Below are 17,500 nucleotides of genomic sequence, written 5' to 3'. Positions count from 1 at the left end.
TATAAGAGAAACGATACTCAAGTGCGCGCGTTTTCATTCGTTTTAAGGACAGACAACGAGGCCAAAAAAAAACAAAAAAATCGTACACAACGTTTTTGTTTCTCTTTTTATCAGGGTTACTATTCCGTATACGGCCACCTCGCACAATCGCTATCATACACGATCTAAAAGAATCGACCAATTATATTTTTTCTATGACTTTCTTAAACTCATTTGCTCACGTATATCTCCACGTTTCGTCAACTTTCAAATTCAATGTCATTCTGCTTAATCATGTTATTCCTTATCTATTCAATTTATCCTGTTATACTCAACCTCGAGGAATTGTTTCACCCTTTTCTTAAACTTTGCAATTTTTACCTTGAGAAGTTCATTAGTCGTCTATTGCCTTGCGGAAATCTCGTGTTGCAGTTCCTGTTATTTCTTAATTAACATTTATATCAGAGTATCATGTTATTTCTTAATTAACATTTATATCAAAGAGTGTATCATGTTATGATTGTCTATCGCTATCTATTTGCCTCCCTCTCTACCTCCATCTCCCTTCTCCCTCTCTTCTCCCTCCCCCTCCCTCTCCCTCTCCCCCCCGATTCCTAATTAACTGAGGAAGAAAGCCATAAAATCCAACACGAAAGAATGTTAAATGAAACACCAAAAAAGGGTAACAGCGGTTCTTTACAGACCTAATCGCCAATACTTACACCATTTGCAACCCTAAGCATCTCGATAACCTTCTCGGACATTCCATGGAGCTCAGGGGGTGGGGGTGGGGGGGGGGGTCGGCGGAACACACCGGTTTTATGTTATGCTGTTGGTCACCCCTTCTTTATTTCTTTATTTTAAGACGGTTTTTCCTTTTATTCTACTATTTTCTTCTACTTCTCTTTCGTTTTTTGTGTAATCACTGCTTTATATTTCTTCTCCTTTACTTTTTGATCCACTTTGTCTTAGGTATTAGATTATCCTTTGTTTCCTTTGGTTTCTGTTCGAATTTATCTCCGGTTGCTTCTTAATCTTCTGTTTCTGGTTTCATTCCTCTTCGCTTATTCATCTTACCTTTTCTTTTCCTTTTTCGTTATCTTACTCACACTCTCTCTCTCTCTCTCTCTCACACACACACACACACACACACACACACACACACACACACACACACACACACAAAGTAGCAAGAAACAAGCGTACTAAATTTATATTTGTGTGTGTGTGTGTGTGTGTGTGTGTGTGTGTGTGTGTGTGTGTGTGTGTGTGTGTGTGTGTGTGTGTGTGTGTGTGTGTGTGTGTGTGTGTGTGTGCGCGCGCGCGTGTGTGTGTGGGTATTTTATGTGACAAACAGACTTAAAATTCACCAAGTGTAAAAACAAGAACAGGTTCACAACCTAACCTTTAAACAAAGCAATCCTGCTAACTACTAACCTTAAAACAATTCCTTTGGATAATCATTCAAAAACAAATCACACACAAATTCCCCCAAAAAATATACACCCAAATGAATAAATCTTTGAAAAAAAAAAAAACAATACTTACTTTGTAGCTTCATCCAAACATAACTCATCCGGGAACTTGAGCAGATCGGGATTTCTTCGCTCCGCTTGCTGATTCGGCCAACAGATGGCGTTGGAAGGCGGAAAGAAAACGTGAAAAAAATTAAATGGCAACAGACGAGACAAATTAATTCAAAACTAAAACAAACGGGTAAAACAATAACTTTATCAATTATCAACGAATACAGAAAATGAGTGTTTAATATTCATATCCAAATGATGAATAATTCAAAACTATCAACATAATTAGGGATTAAATCAAATAAAAGGAAAAATGTCTGTTTCTTTGTAAACAAGATAGATTACTCGAAAGAGAAAACTGAGTAACTTGTTAAATTCTTTGTTGAAGAAACTAAAATAAGCATAAGGAGGTAAAGTTTTTTTGTTTTTTTTAATTCATACAAGTTTAAGAATTGACTAAAAATTCAGTCTTTAATTAATAGAAAATCGACATTCTAGTTTATTCACAAAATTCGTTTTATTGGCGAGTGATAAATAAACAGAGAAGGAAACAAGAAGAAACCGGAATTTCAATCGGAAAAATACACACACAAGAGAGAGGGAAAAATGCTTAAAAATAATACATTTTAAAAGATAAAATCCAGAAAGAGGAAACCTAAATGACAAACTAAAGTAGCGCAAAATGCAGAACAGAATGAGGGAAGAAAAGGAACTATATAAACAAAACAAAACAAAAACATTAAAAAAAACTTATCAAAATACCTTAACAATACAAAAAAAACATTTAAAAAATCCTTTGGCAGACTGACCTGTGCGACGTAATGGAGGAGTGTCATGCCAGGCTTGTTGGCACGGATGTCTGTCAGCTTCTGCAGCGATGACAGCTTCATGCCCGCGGCGTTGCCCGCATACCCACCCTGAGGAAACGCGCCGAAAAGGTCAGGTCAACGCCCATATAAGGCGCGGTAAAAATAAAAGCCAACAACAAAAAAATTGAAGCTAGGAATGGGTGCAGTTGGTAAAGGTCGAAGCATAGTGAGGAGGAAAAATTATAATGGCGCCTTTTTTTCTATTTTTCTTTTCTCTCTCTCTCTCTCTCTCTCTCTTTCTTATGGGGGGGGGGGGGTGTTTGATGAGGGTCTCTCTCTCTCACTCTCTCTCTCTCTCTCTCTCTCTCTCTCTCTCTCTCTCTCTCTCTCTCTCTCTCTCAATCTCTCGTCTCTCTCGTCTCAATCTCTCTCTCTCTCTCTCTCTCTCTCTCTCTCTCTCTCTCTCTCTCTCTCTCTCTCTCTCTCTCTCTCTCTCTCTCTCTCTCTCTCTCTCTCTCTCTATCTCTCGTATTCCCTTTTTTTTTTTTTTTTTTTGGGGGGGGTGATTGATGGGGGTGTATCTCTTTTAAAAAAAGGTGGATGGACTGTCGGTTTTATTACCTTTGAGAAAGAATAGAATTGACAGTCCAAAGTCGCTTCCAAAAGCCAACATGCATATTTTTTTTGCCCAGTAAATAATCTTAAATACTTTCACACACTAAGATACAACATACAACAGTTCTACAAACAGATAAACACTCCCCACAACAACACACAAATCCCAAACCTCACTGCATATAACAACCTCCAAAATTACGTAAATATAAGCACATATGACCGAGCAAAAGTCTAATCCATATATAGAAAATCATCAAAGAATCACACTAAAAAGTATAAAACATTGCAAGTAACGTAAATAAAATTGCAAAGTTGACACATTACAAAATTACAAAAAAAAAAAAAATGCAAACTTGACACATTACAAGTTAATTACATTTTTTTTAATGCAAACTTGACACATTACAAGTTACGTAAAAAAAAAAAATGCAAACTTGACACATTACAAAGTTACGTACAAAAAAAATGGAAACTTGACACATTACAAGTTACGTACCAAAAAATAAATAAATAAATAAAAAATGCAAACTTGACACATTACAAGTTCCGTACCAAAAAAAAAAAAAAATAAAAAAAAATAAAAATAAATATTGCGACCAAACTCGAGCCACTTACACTGTTGAGGAAATTCCCGGCGACGAGGACCATGTAGAGGACCTCCTGAAGGTGCGGGTTGGTGGTGAGGTCGCGGCCGGCGTAGATGACGGCGTTGATGGACGGCTCGATCTGCTCCATCGTGGACTCGAACTCCTCCTTCAAGAGCATGGCCTCGATCCGCAGCTTGTACCTGAGGCGGGGCGAGGGTCAGCTTCCAGCGGCACACTCGCGCGGACGGGACGCACGCACGCGCACAGGTAGGCAGGCAGGCACGCACGTGAACACGCACACACGCACGAACGCACGTACACACGCACGCACGCACGCACGTACACACGCACGCACGCATGTACACACGCACGCACGCACGTACGCACGCACGCACGTACACACGCACGCACGCAAGTACACACGCACGCACGCACGCAAGTACACACGCATGAACGCACGTAAACACGCACGCACGCACATGCACACAAATAAACAAACACGCAAACAAACACACACAAACAAACAAGAAAAGAAAGTAAAATGTACAAAAAAACACACCCAAGGAACCATCCCCTCCATGCCCCCACCCAAACCCCCTAACCCACCCAACCCCCAACCCCCAAACCCCTCCCCCAACCACCCCAACCCACCCAAACCCCTCCACCCAAACCCTCCCCAAACCCCTCCCACCCACCACCCAAACCCCCATCCCCCTCCTCCCAACCCCTCCCCCAACCCTACCCCTCCCCCCCAACCCCAAAGCCCCCTCCGGCCAACTCACTGCGGGACCTCCATGAGCATGAGCAGGAACTTCTCCGCGTTGGCCAGCTTCGTCCGGTCGCCGTCGAAGTTCCTCAGCATCTCCATCTCGTCAGGCTCCGGCAGGATCTTCAGGAGGCCTCGCAGCTTCTCGGCGCCGATGTCGCTGTGCTCGCCCGCTCGTATCATCTCCATGATCTCTTCGTTGGAGCTGGAGGGGGGAGAAGGGGGGTGAGAGGGGGTTGAGAGAGAGGGGGAGAGGGGGAGACAAGGGGGTGAGAAAGGGGTTGAGAGAGAGGGGAGAAGGGGGTGAGAGAGCAGGGGTGACAAGGGAGTGGGGGAGAAGGGGTCAGAGAGGGAGATGGGTAATAGATGCGAGAATAGATGGGGGATTTTTCGGTGGTAATGGTGGAAACAGAGGGAGAGGGAGAGGGAGAGGGAGAGGAGAGAGAGAGAGAGAGAGAGAGAGAGAGAGAGAGAGAGAGAGAGAGAGAGAGAGAGAGAGAGAGAGAGAGAGAGAGAGAGAGAGAAAGAGAGAGAGAAAGAGAGAGAGAGAGAGATACTAGATATATAAACAAAAAGACAAAGACAAAAAGACACAAAGAGACAATCGAAGGATCTGTTGCAGCAAGATAAACAATTCCTTTACATAAATCTTTATCTAATTATTCACATGGTTCTCGTCCAAATATACAATCACAACAATACAAAAACCTATGTAAAATTTCTACCTAAGTAAACCCAAAAAATATATATTTCATGCACAGCTGTCGTGCTGGTTTCTTCGAAGACGTTGTATAGTTTCTATTGGAAGAGAAACCAAGATGGAAAGAAGCTGTGAAGAGGTCTTGAGTGTGGGTGAAAGACAGGGATTTTGCATTCGTCGTGTGTAAGATGATTTTTTTGTTTTTACATGCTATTCGTAAAGTATTACGTTTATTTACTAAGATATGTGTGTGTGTGTGTGTGTGTGTGTGTGTGTGTGTGTGTGTGTGTGTGTGTGTGTGTGTGTGTGTGTGTGTGTGTGTGTGTGTGTGTGTGTGTGATTGTATGTGTACATGTGTGGTGTGTGTGTGTGTCTGTATGAGCATGGTTGCGATTGTTTGTATGTATGTTAAACCTTTGACTATGTGTATTTGTGCTTGTGTGTAGGAAAATAAAGAAACAAAAGATTATACACTTTTATATATATATATATATATATATATATATATATATATATATATATATATATATATATATATATATATATTATATATATATTATATATCTATCTATATATATATATATATATATATATATATATATATATATATATATATATATATATATATATATATCTCCGTGAGGCAAACATTCCTAAAACAAAAATGATTTTTTTTATAATCATCATCATCATTATCGTTAACAATTTGAGAAAATATTACGTATATCTACGCACTTTAAAGAATGAATACTCAATGAGCTGAGGCGCAATTAAGTGATAGTTCAGGAAATATAAATCAAACGCATTGCAAATAATCGGTGTATTGATCACCATTAATCAGTGCAATTAAGTAACATATGACACATAATCACATAAACAATCATGAGGCACGACCATGATAAAAATTACTGCATCAGTGATCATAAATCGTAATTAATCATAATTAATAACTAAAACTAAAACTAAAACTATGTAAAAACTAACTATGTAAAAAACTAAAACTAAAACTAAAACTAAAACTATGTAAAAACTAACTATGTAAAAAACTAAAACTAAAACTATGTAAAAAACTAAAACTAAAACTAAAACTAAAACTAAAACTAAAACTATGTAAAAACTAACTATGTAAAAAACTAAAACTAAAACTATGTAAAAAACTAAAACTAAAACTAAAACTAAAACTAAAACTAAAACTAAAACTAACTATGTAAAAACTAACTATGCAAAAAACTAAAACTAAAACTAAAACTATGTAAAATCTAACTATGTAAAAAACTAAAACTAAAACTAAAACTAAAACTAACTATGTAAAAACTATGTAAAAAACTAAAAGTAAAAGTAAAAGTAAAACTAAAACTAAAACTAAAACTAAAACTAACTATGTAAAAACTAACTATGTAAAAAACTAAAACTAAAACTAAAACTATGTAAAAAAAAAAGGAGTAATACTTACACCCTGAATTGTTTGAGGAAAATGTTGACGTTGAGGGAGCGTTTTCCGTCGAGAAGATTGATCTGGAAAATAAGTAAACAAGTTGATTGAAACTTCGGCACAAACAACCACTTTGCTCTATTTCGGATTAAGTGTTACTTGTGCATAGCAAAAGGCGTTTGAAGAATCTAACCGAAGGACGAGAATGCTGCAAAATAAATACTTGTATATATGCTTCTGATTACCATAATTGGTTAAAGTTATTCGAATATTAGTTTTATCCGAATACCGAACACAAGGCCCGACCCGACGACCCGACTCACCTCCGTCGGCTCCTTCTTCTTCTTCTCGGTCTCGTCCTTCGTGTCCTTCGCGGTCTTGGCAGGAGACAAGGGCGTGGACGCGGTCTGCTGGCAGAAGAGACCTTCCATCTCGTCCCAGTCGAGGGCCGTCGTCGGGGAGTCCTGGTGCTGGCGGGCCAACATCGCCCATATGTTGTTCTTGCCTACGATCTGTGGAGGCGGAAGGGAGAGGCCGGCTCAGGGCGTTTCTAAGGCTAGAGTGAATGCGTATATGAAGTGCAAAGAGCCAATGCGAATCAGTGCAAAGCGGCGGCGGTCGAGGCCTACCTTGTTGTCGGGGATTTTGTTCCAGTTGAAGGTCTTCATCTTGGAGCGCGGCTTCGGCGTCTCCATCTGCGGCAGGCGGATCTTTTCGGCGGCGGGGTCAGGCCGGTGCAGGGGGCGGACTCCTGGGGGAGGCGGGGGGCCGGGTGGCGGTGGAGGACCCATCCCGGGGGGCGGGGGAGGAGGGGGCATGGGCGGGCCTCCACCGGGCGGGGGTGGCGGGGGAGGAGGGCCGCTTCCAGGAGGAGGCGGCGGAGGGGGAGGACCCGATCCCGGCGGCAGCGGGGGCGGCGGAGGCGGGGGAGCTCCTCCGGGCAGAGGCGGCGGCGGGGGCGGCGGGGGCGGCGGGTCCGACACGGGGGACGTGAGCGTGGACAGCGACTGGTGGCCGGAGTTGAGGCTGAGGTTGAGCGACTGCTTGCGCGACTTGGGGTCGTCGCGGTGGCACGAGCACAGGCAGCGGGACGCGTCGCCCACCTTGAGCTTGGTGAGCGACTTGTGCGACGGCGCCCGCAGCAGCCGCGCCGAGTCGCGGGCGTCCTCCAGGAGCGTGGCGCGGTGCAGCAGCTTCTCCGCCGTGTCCCAGATGACGTCGCTGATGGGCTCCTTGGGGTCGATCCGCAGGAGGTGCTGCAGGACGCTCAGGAAGGGGATCTCCTGCGGCGTCTCCACCACCTTTGGGAACGAGGCTCGGGGTTACTACCGTGGCAGGGGGGATGGGGGGGGGGTTATTCACCATACATGTAACTGACGGCTGCCTCTCCGTCTTCCCGACGTCAGGCGTCGTCTTTGGAAAACGGCACGCCAGGAAGATAAGACAAATGCACCAACACAATGTATTTGTATGTGTACAGACACGCGCACATGACACAGACAGACAGACAGACAGACTCTCTCTCTCTCTCTCTCTCTCTCTCTCTCTCTCTCTCTCTCTCTCTCTCTCTCTCTCTCTCTCTCTCTCTCTCTCTCTCTCTCTCTCTCTCTCCCCCTCCCTCCCTCTCTCCCTCCCTCTTCCAACACTCACTCCCATCCGCTTCCCCCTTCCTTCGCCCTCCCCCCCCCTCCTCCAACATACAGCGTGGGTGGCCCACTGAGAGCATGCTACTACAGGTTATATTTTTTATGTCTTCGAGGAAGAATTATTACGCTTTACTCTCCTACGCCTCACCACAGAGGCCCTCACGCACTAGTAACTCTTATTAATCAATTTTTTTTACCTATTCGCCGGTGACTATAATGTTATTCTATTGGGATCAAAGTTTTGAGTCGATATATATTTCTCAAATCACAAAGATGTTTAAAGTTAAAGGCAACTTTATCAAGACTGATTTCATAACACTTCCTTCATATTGCTCACAAAAACAATTTATCAGAATCATTATAAACGTTTCAAGGACATACAAAGCATTAAACACTAAATATAGTTTCCTCATAACAAACGTTTACGAACCCAAAATTAACATAAAATCTTTTTTATCACAAATGACAAACGTGCTCCTAACTACGTTACCCTCACACAAGCGATGCAAAAAATCCACACCACAATTTTTTACACAATAGCAAATACAAATCCACATCACAAACGTTTTTTTTTTTTTTACACTGTAGTAAACACAGATACATCACTGACGTTTCTTACATAATCGCAAATACAAATCCACAGTACAAACGTTTTTTACACAATAGTAAATAACAAACACAGAGATACATCACAAACGTTTCTTACACAACAGCAAATACAAATCCACATCACAAACGTTTCTCAAACAGTCAGAAGAAACACACACACACACACACACACACACACACACACACACACACACACACACACACACACACATACACACATACACTCCTACACTCCTACACTCATCCACCCTCAACACCCACACACAACCCATCCCTCCACCCACACGTACAAACCTCATCCACACACCCGCCTCCAACCCCCCCAAGACCGAATAAGGGCTTCCACCTCCTCCTCCAGAACCCCCTACCGACCTGTCTGAGGATGGCGTAGAAGACGTCCACGTGGGAGCTGAGGTCCACGCCGTCGGGTCCGGAGATCTGGGCCTCGTCCGTGTCCCTCTGTTCATCGAAGACGTCCAGCTGCACCGCCAGATCCGAATCGTTGACCGCATCTTGTCTGGAGGGGGGGGGGGGAAGAGACGAATACGTATGAGAGAGATTTTTAAACTTTGTCTCGTACAAGAGATCTTTTTAAACTTTATCGCGTATAAGAGATCTTTTTAAACTTTATCTCGAATGAGACATCTTTTTAAACTTTATCTCGTGTAAGAGATCTTTTTAAACTTTATCTCGAATGAGACATCTTTTTAAACTTTATCTCGTGTAAGAGATCTTTTTAAACTTTATCTCGTATGAGAGATCTTTTTAAACTATCTCGTATGAGAGATCTTTTTAAACTTTATCTCGTGTAAGAGATCTTTTTAAACTTTATCTCGTGTAAGAGATCTTTTTAAACTTTATCTCGTATAAGAGATCTTTTTAATTTTTATCTCGTGGAGTTAGGTAGACAACTTTATCTCGTGGAGTTAGGTAGACATTTTTTTGTAATTTATTTAGTAATGATAATGGTGGAATGAAATGGGACTTCTGTGTTTTGAGGCGGGGCAAGTGTGGTCTGTATACTCTCTCTAGTACTGATGTGTGTATTTTCATTCTAAATTGTCTTGGTGAAGATTCTCTTTGGTGACAGTAACACTAACACTGCTTGTTGTAAGACTATGTCCATGTTCTTTATATCTTATTTATGTTCTTTATATATTTATTTATATTTATGTTATATATTTATATTTATATTATATATTTATGTTCTTTATATATTTATTCTAAATTGTCTTGTTGAAGATTCTCTTTGGTGACAGTAACACTAACACTGCTTGTTATGAGGCTATGTCTATGTTCTTTATGTCTTTTATTTCAAAATAACAGACAGGGAGAGGGAGACACTTACCTGAGCTTACTGATAACATCAAGGACCTTAAGACCTGAAAATAAAAAAAAGAAATAATATATAAAACAGTATCAAAATCCATCCAGCAAAATACGATACTTCGAGTAAAAAAAAAAAAAAAAATGATTCTCAGATCACTAATTCTAAAAGGTATCAAAATCCATCCAGCAAAATGCGATACTTCGAGTTCAAAAAAAAAAATGGTTCTCAGATCACTAATTCTAGAAGGTATCAAAATCCATCCAGCAAAATACGATACTTCGAGTTCAAAAAAAAATAAATAAATAAAAAATAAATAAAAAAATAAAAAAAAATAAAAAAAAATGCTTCTCAGATCACTACTTCAAGTTTGGGTGAAATCTCCCCGTCTGGCCTTCGGGAGCTGCATAAGGGGCACATGTACGCTCCGCACGCAACGCGCAAGGCCACGCCGACGTTTTGAAACCCAAAGGCCACAAAAAAAAAAAAAAATAAAAAAATAAAAAAAAAAATAAAATAATAATAATAATAATAATAATAAAATGAAAAAATAATAATAATAATAATAAAAATGAAAAAAAAAATCACTGGTTGGGTGAGACGTGCAACATCCTTCGCAATCGATATTGTTATATATATTAACAGATATCAAAGAGGATTTGTCAAATACTTAGATAGCAGACTGCTGAATGAAGATTGGGCGGATCTAAAAAAATACTATCAATAATAGCAATAATCATAAAAAAGCAGCTTCATTATTAAGATTCTGAGCAACATCTCCATCATCTTAATCTATCATCATCACAATTTCCTAACGATTTAATTAAAATAACCATCACGATCATCCATCTCATCAATCCACACATCAACAAAATTCAAACAAAAAACAACCAAACAATCAACCCAAAAAAACAAACAAACATCAACACCAAACAACATACACAAAAAATAATCTATAAATCCATTTCTTATTCTTATTCAAACAACACAAAAAATATAAATTCATTCCTTATTCTTATTCAAACAAAAAAAAACAAAACAAAAAATATCCTATCACTTCATTCCTTATTCTTACTCAAACAACGCACAAAAGAACTAACCTATAAATCCACTCCTTATTCTTATTCAAACAACACAAACAAAACTATAAATTCATTTCTTATTCTTACTCAAACATCACCACGAACCAACTCACACACAAAACAAACTAACCTATAAACCCATTCTTTATTCTTATTCAAACACAAAAACTATATATTCATTCCTTATTCTTATTCAAACAACACAAAAAAAACTATAAATTCATTCCTTATTCTTACTCAAATACCACCAAAAAAACTAACCTATCACTCCATTGAATATTCTTACAAACAACACACAAAAGAACTAACCTATAAACCCATTCCTTATTCTTACTTTTTAAAACATCACCAACCAACCAACACACACACAAAAAAAAAGAAAACACTAACCTATAAATCCATTCCTTATTCTTATTCAAACAACACAAACAAAACTATAAATTCATTCCTTATTCTTACTCAAACATCACCAAAAACAAAGAAAAAAAAACTATAAACCCATTTCTAATTCTTACTCAAACATCACCAACACACACACAAAACAACTAACCTATATATCCATTCCTTATTCTTATCCAGACAACACAACCAAAACTATAAACCCATTCCTTATTCTTACTTTTTAAAACATCACCAACCAACCAACCAACACACACACAAAAAAAAGAAAACACTAACCTATAATCCACTCCTTATTCTTATTCAAACAACACAAAAAACTATAAATTCTTTCCTTATTCTTATCTAAACATAAAAAACTTACCTATCACTCAATTGCATATTCTCACAAAGAACACACAAAAGAACTAACCTATAAACCCATTCCAAATTCTTACTCAAACACCACCACCACCCAACACACACACATAAAAAAAAACACTAACCTATAAATTCATTCCTTATTCTTATACAAACATCAACACCAAAAAAAAGAAGAATAAAAAACTAACCTATAAGCCCATTCCAAATTCTTACTTCAAACACCACCCAACACCAACACACACAAAAAAACACACTAACCTATAAATCCATTCCTTATTCTTACTCAAACAACAGAAACAAAACTATAAATCCATTTCTTATTCTTACACACACCTCAACCCCAAAAAAGAAATAAAAGCTAACCTATAAACCCATTCCCTATTCTTACCCAAACACCACAAAAAACACTAACCTATAAATTCATTCCTTATTCTTACTCAAACATCAACACCAACCAACACACAAACAAAACTATAAATTCATTTCTTAATCTTATACAAACCTCAACACCAAACAACACAAAAAATAACCTATAAACCCATTCTAAATTCTTACTCAAACATCAACACCAAACAACTCGCACACAAAACAAACTAACCTATAAACCCATTCCTTATTCTTATTCAAACACAAAATCTATATATTCATTCCTTATTCTTATTCAAAGAACACAAAAATATATATAAATCCATTCCTTATTCTTATTCAAACATCAAAAAAACTAACCTATCACTCCATTGAATATTCTTACAAACAACCACACAAAGGAACTAACCTATAAATCCATTCCTTATTCTTATTCAAACAACACAACCAAAACTATAAATCCATTTCTTATTCTTACACAAACCTCAACAACAAAAAAGAAAAAAAACTAACCTATAAACCCATTCCCTATTCTTACCCAAACAACACAAAAAACACTAACCTATAAATTCATTCCTTATTCTTACTCAAACATCAACACCAACCAACACACAAACAAAACTATAAATTCATTCCTTATTCTTATACAAACCTCAACACCAAACAACACAAAAAATAACCTATAAACCCATTCTAAGTTCTTATTCAAACATCACCACGAACCAACTCGCACACAAAACAAACTAACCTATAAACCCATTCTTTATTCTTATACAAACATCAACACACACAAAAAAAAACTAACCTATAAACCCATTCCAAATTCTTACTCAAACACCAACCACCCAACACCCCCCAAAAAAAAAAAACACACACTAACCTATAAATTCATTCCTTATTCTCATACAAACATCAACACACACACAAAAAAAAAACACTAACCTATAAATTCATTCCTTATTCTTATACAAACATAAAAAAATCACCTATAAACCCATTCCAAAATCTTACTCAAACACCACCACCAACCACCCAACACCCCCCCCCAAAAAAAAAAAAAAAAACACACACACTAACCTATAAATTCATTCCTTATTCTTATACAAACATCACCAAAAATAAAAAAAAATAAAATAAAAAATAAAAAACGAACTAACCTATAAACCCATTCCAAAATCTTACTCAAACACCACCACCCAACCACCCAACAACACCCCCCCCCCCCCAAAAAAAAAAAAAACACACACACACTAACCTATAAATTCATTCCTTATTCTTATTCTATCCTTGAGCTGTGGCGTTGAGATGATGATACAGTTGATGAAGGCGACGAGAGCTGTGTTGTACTCTGCTGTGGACGCGGCTTTCAACTCCTCGACGACGACCTTGAACCTGTATCTTTCACCTTTTAAGGCCTAGGGGGGGGAGAGAGGAAAGGGGGGGGGTTGAGTTCGATGCGTAGTAGTAAAATATATATATATATATATATATATATATATATATATATATATATATATATATATATATATATATATATATATATATATAATAATGAATAATAATAATAATAATAATGATAGTAAGAATAATAAAGGTAAAATAAATGAATTAATGTAAAAGGAATGAGAGAGAGGGAGGGAGAGGGAGGGAGGGAGGGAGGGAGAGGGAAGGACGGAGGGAGGAAAAGGTGGAGGGTGAGATTAATGCGTAGTAAAAAAATGATGATAAAAATTAAATAAATTAATGAATGAAAAAGGAGAGAGAGAGAGAGGGAGGGAGGGAGGGGGAGGGGAAGGGGGAGTGAGGAGGGAGAGGGAGAAGGAAAGGGAGAGGGAGGGAGAAGGAAGGGAGAGAGAGAGAGAGAGAGAGAGAGAGAGAGAGAGAGAGAGAGAGAGAGAGAGAGAGAGAGAGAGAGAGAGAGAGAGAGAGAGAGAGAGAGAGAGAGAGAGAGAGAGAGAGAGAGAGAGAGAGAGAGAGAGAGAGAGAGAGAGAGAGAGAAAGAGAGAGAGAGAGAGAGAGAGAGGGGGGGGGAGGAAGGGAGGGAGGGAGGGAGGGAGGGAGGAAGGGAGGGAGAGAGAGAGAGAGAGAGAGAGAGAGAGAGAGAGAGAGAGAGAGAGAGAGAGAGAGAGAGAGAGAGAGAGAGAGAGAGAGAGAGAGAGAGAGAGAGAGAGAGGGAGGCAGGGAGGGAGAGAGGGAGAGGGAGAGAGAGAGAGAGAGAGAGAGAGAGAGAGAGAGAGAGAGAGAGAGAGAGAGAGAGAAAGAGAGTGAGAGATAGAGAGAGTGAGAAAGAATAATAGAGATAGAGAAAGAGAAAGAGAAAGAGAAAGAAATAGAGATAGAGAAAGAGAAAGAGAAAGAAAGAGAAAGAGAAAGAGAAAGAGAAAGAGAAAGAGAAAGAGAAAGAGAAAGAGAAAGAGAAAGAGAAAGAGAAAGAGAAAGAGAAAGAGAAAGAGAAAGAGAAAGAGAAAGAGAAGGAGAAGGAGAGAGAAGGAAAGAAAGAGAGACAGAGAGAGGATATCTGAAAAATATATACAACGCACTTAGGCATAAAAATTATGAGTCATTATGATGAACCTTGGAGGAAAAAATGGAACATATGTAAAAAAGAAAAATGATAAAGGAGAATTTTGTTAAAAAGTCTTACTATGAAGGACACGAAGGCGGAGCAAAAATGGAATGTATAACACGCATAAAAAAATAATTCTTAACATTTCAGACTTCTTATCTTCCACTGCACATTGATCTATTCTAGAAAATAGAAGCGACTAGGCCAAAAATCTATGGAAAATAAATAACAAACGTGAAATTATTTACTGAAATTATTTACGTAAAATTATTTACTGAAATTATTTACGTGAAATTATTTACTGAAATTATTTACGTGAAATTATTTACGTGAAATTATTTACGTGAAATTATTTACTGAAATTATTTACGTGAAATTATTTACTGAAATTATTTTCGTTCGTGAAATTATTTACTGCGGTTCATACATTCTCACCATCTGTTCAAGAAGATCCAGTTCCTATATAAACAAAAAAAAGGTAATTCAGATGAAAATCGATAAAATCCACAGACGAATAGCAATAAAAATAAAAGGACGATAGATAGTAAAACTAAAAAAAAAAAAGTATGGAAGATGAAAGAAAAAATATAAAGACAGCACACACAGAGGGTCGTGTCATCAATAATGATTTTCCGTTATACTTTATTCCCTTTTTCATCTGTGTTGTGCTTTCCATATTTCGTCACTGATCAGATGGTTTATTGCAACACGAAGATAAGTTGTAAGATACGATTTTCTTTTCTTTTCTGTCCATTTTTCATTTTCTTTCTCCAAACGCGTTAAATAAATATTTTTTACGGAGCTAAAAAGTAACCTATAAATCTTTCCCTAATCGAGAGAAAAATACTTTCATATTCTTGGGTATCATTTACAAGAGAAGAGAAGAGAAGAGAAGAGAAGCGAAGAGAGAAGAGAAGAGAAGAGAAGAGAAGAGAAGAGAAGAGAAGAGAAGAGAAGAGAAGAGAAGAGAAGAGAAGAGAAGAGAAGAGAAGAGAAGAGAAGAGAAGAGAAGAGAAGAGAAGAGAAGAGAAGAGAAGAGAAGAGAGAGAGGGAGAGAGAGGGAGAGAGAGGGAGAGAGAGAGAGAGAGAGAGAGAGAGAGAGAGTGAGAGAGTGAGAGAGAGAGAGAGAGAGAGAGAGGGAGAGAGAGAGAGAGAGAGAGAGAGAGAGTAAGAGAGAGTAAGAGAAAGTGAGAGAGCGAGGGAGGGAGGGGTGGAGGGAAGGAGGGAAGGAGGGAAGGAGGGAGGGAGGGAGAGGGAGAGGGAGAGGGAGAGAGAGAGAGAGAGAGAGAGAGAGAGAGAGAGAGAGAGAGAGAGAGAGAGAGAGAGAGGGTGGGAGGGAGGGAAGGAGAAAGGGGGAGGGTGGGAGGGAGGGAGGGAGAGAGGGAGAGGGAGAGGGAGAGGGAGAGGGAGAGAGTGGGAGGGAGGGAGAGAGGGAGGAAGGGAGAGAGGGAGGAAGAGGGAGAGAGGGAGAGAGAGGGGGAGAGGGAGAGAGAGAGAGAGAGAGAGAGAGAGAGAGAGAGAGAGAGAGAGAGAGAGAGAGAGAGAGAGAGAGAGAGAGAGAGAGAGAGAGAGAGAGAGAGAGGGAGGGAGGGAGGGAGAAAGAGATAATACAAGAGTTTTACACGCTAATAAAATATCTTTTTACTTTTATCAGATCTATCATTTCTACTGTAAAACATTTCTGAGTCGGTTTTATTACTTCATGATTTTATCATATTCCTCCCTTTACTCGGTTTAAAAAAAGTTCGATTTACTTTGCAAACATCTATGGCGTGTTTCTTTGTCTCATTCTTTTTATGCGTTGTCCCTTCACCATTTTTCTTATCTATTCATCAACTTCGTAATTTTATTATCCAAATATATCTAAGAGACGAATCCTCGAATTGATTCTATCTTTTCAATTCAGTTTCTATTCGTGATGAAACTCAATCTCCGTTTTTGCTTTTATTTTACCTTATGCCGGTTGCCCCCTCCCTCCCTCCCTCCCTCCCTCCCTCCCCTCCCTCCTCCCTCCCTCCCTCCCCTCCCTCCCTCCCTCCCTCCCTCTTCCTCCCCCTCCCCTCCACTCTCTCTCGCGCCCCACTCAGTCCATATTAATATTCAAAACTTCTAACTTCTCCAAACTACCGGCGCCTAACAAAAGTTCAAGGTTCAAGTTCGTTTTACTCGGATAACAAATGCAAAGAGGACATTCAGAAAGCTGTTTGTGGCACGCGACCAGACGCCATGTTCGCCCAGTGTTTTTAAATAACGCGGAGGAATTTTGAAATTTCGAATTTCGTCGGTAATTCGTTGGGTGGCAGTTATTTCCGTTACGTTATTTTCGTTATTCGCAATCAATTATATCAACGGAGAAAAAAAAGTTGAAATGATATTAAAGGATTCTCCATATGTTCTTACAAAGAAAATTATCCATTTTTTGTAGAAAAAAAGAAAAAATCAACATAAATATACAGGCTTATACATTTTTCGTAACGAATCCACGCAACTCAAAGAAAAAAATAACTTTAGCAAGTTATTAAAAAAAATGAAAATATAAATAGCTTGTTTTTTTTTATCATTTTTTAATTCTTGTAGAACTGGCTTTGTCGGTTCAGTTTTTTGTACATGACTGATTTAATCTTTATGGAAATGTTTAAGTTTTTAGGTTAAAAGCTAAAATATTAAAATATTCGGGTATACCTTTCGCTTAATTGAAACATGTCGCGTTGTTTATGAAAAGGGA

At 38.9% G+C, this 17,500-nt stretch overlaps 1 protein-coding gene across 1 annotated transcript in view; it reads right to left on the bottom strand.

Moving 5' to 3' along the window:
- The window catches only part of LOC113819013 (uncharacterized), a gene marked incomplete in the record, with an annotated part of 215,493 nt that overhangs the window by 22,168 nt on the left and 175,825 nt on the right, over nt 1–17,500 (bottom strand). The window contains 10 exon segments of the mRNA XM_070130326.1: nt 1,528–1,595; nt 2,315–2,422; nt 3,548–3,719; nt 4,302–4,490; nt 6,439–6,500; nt 6,741–6,929; nt 7,047–7,718; nt 9,045–9,189; nt 10,021–10,054; nt 13,465–13,624. Of these exon segments, the coding sequence (XP_069986427.1) occupies nt 1,528–1,595; nt 2,315–2,422; nt 3,548–3,719; nt 4,302–4,490; nt 6,439–6,500; nt 6,741–6,929; nt 7,047–7,718; nt 9,045–9,189; nt 10,021–10,054; nt 13,465–13,624 (1,799 nt within the window).

This window comes from Penaeus vannamei, chromosome 15 (genome assembly GCF_042767895.1).
Source record: "Penaeus vannamei isolate JL-2024 chromosome 15, ASM4276789v1, whole genome shotgun sequence".
NCBI lineage: Eukaryota > Metazoa > Arthropoda > Malacostraca > Decapoda > Penaeidae > Penaeus > Penaeus vannamei.
Note: the sequence above shows the minus strand (reverse complement) of the source record. Positions and strands in the feature narration are given on the sequence as shown.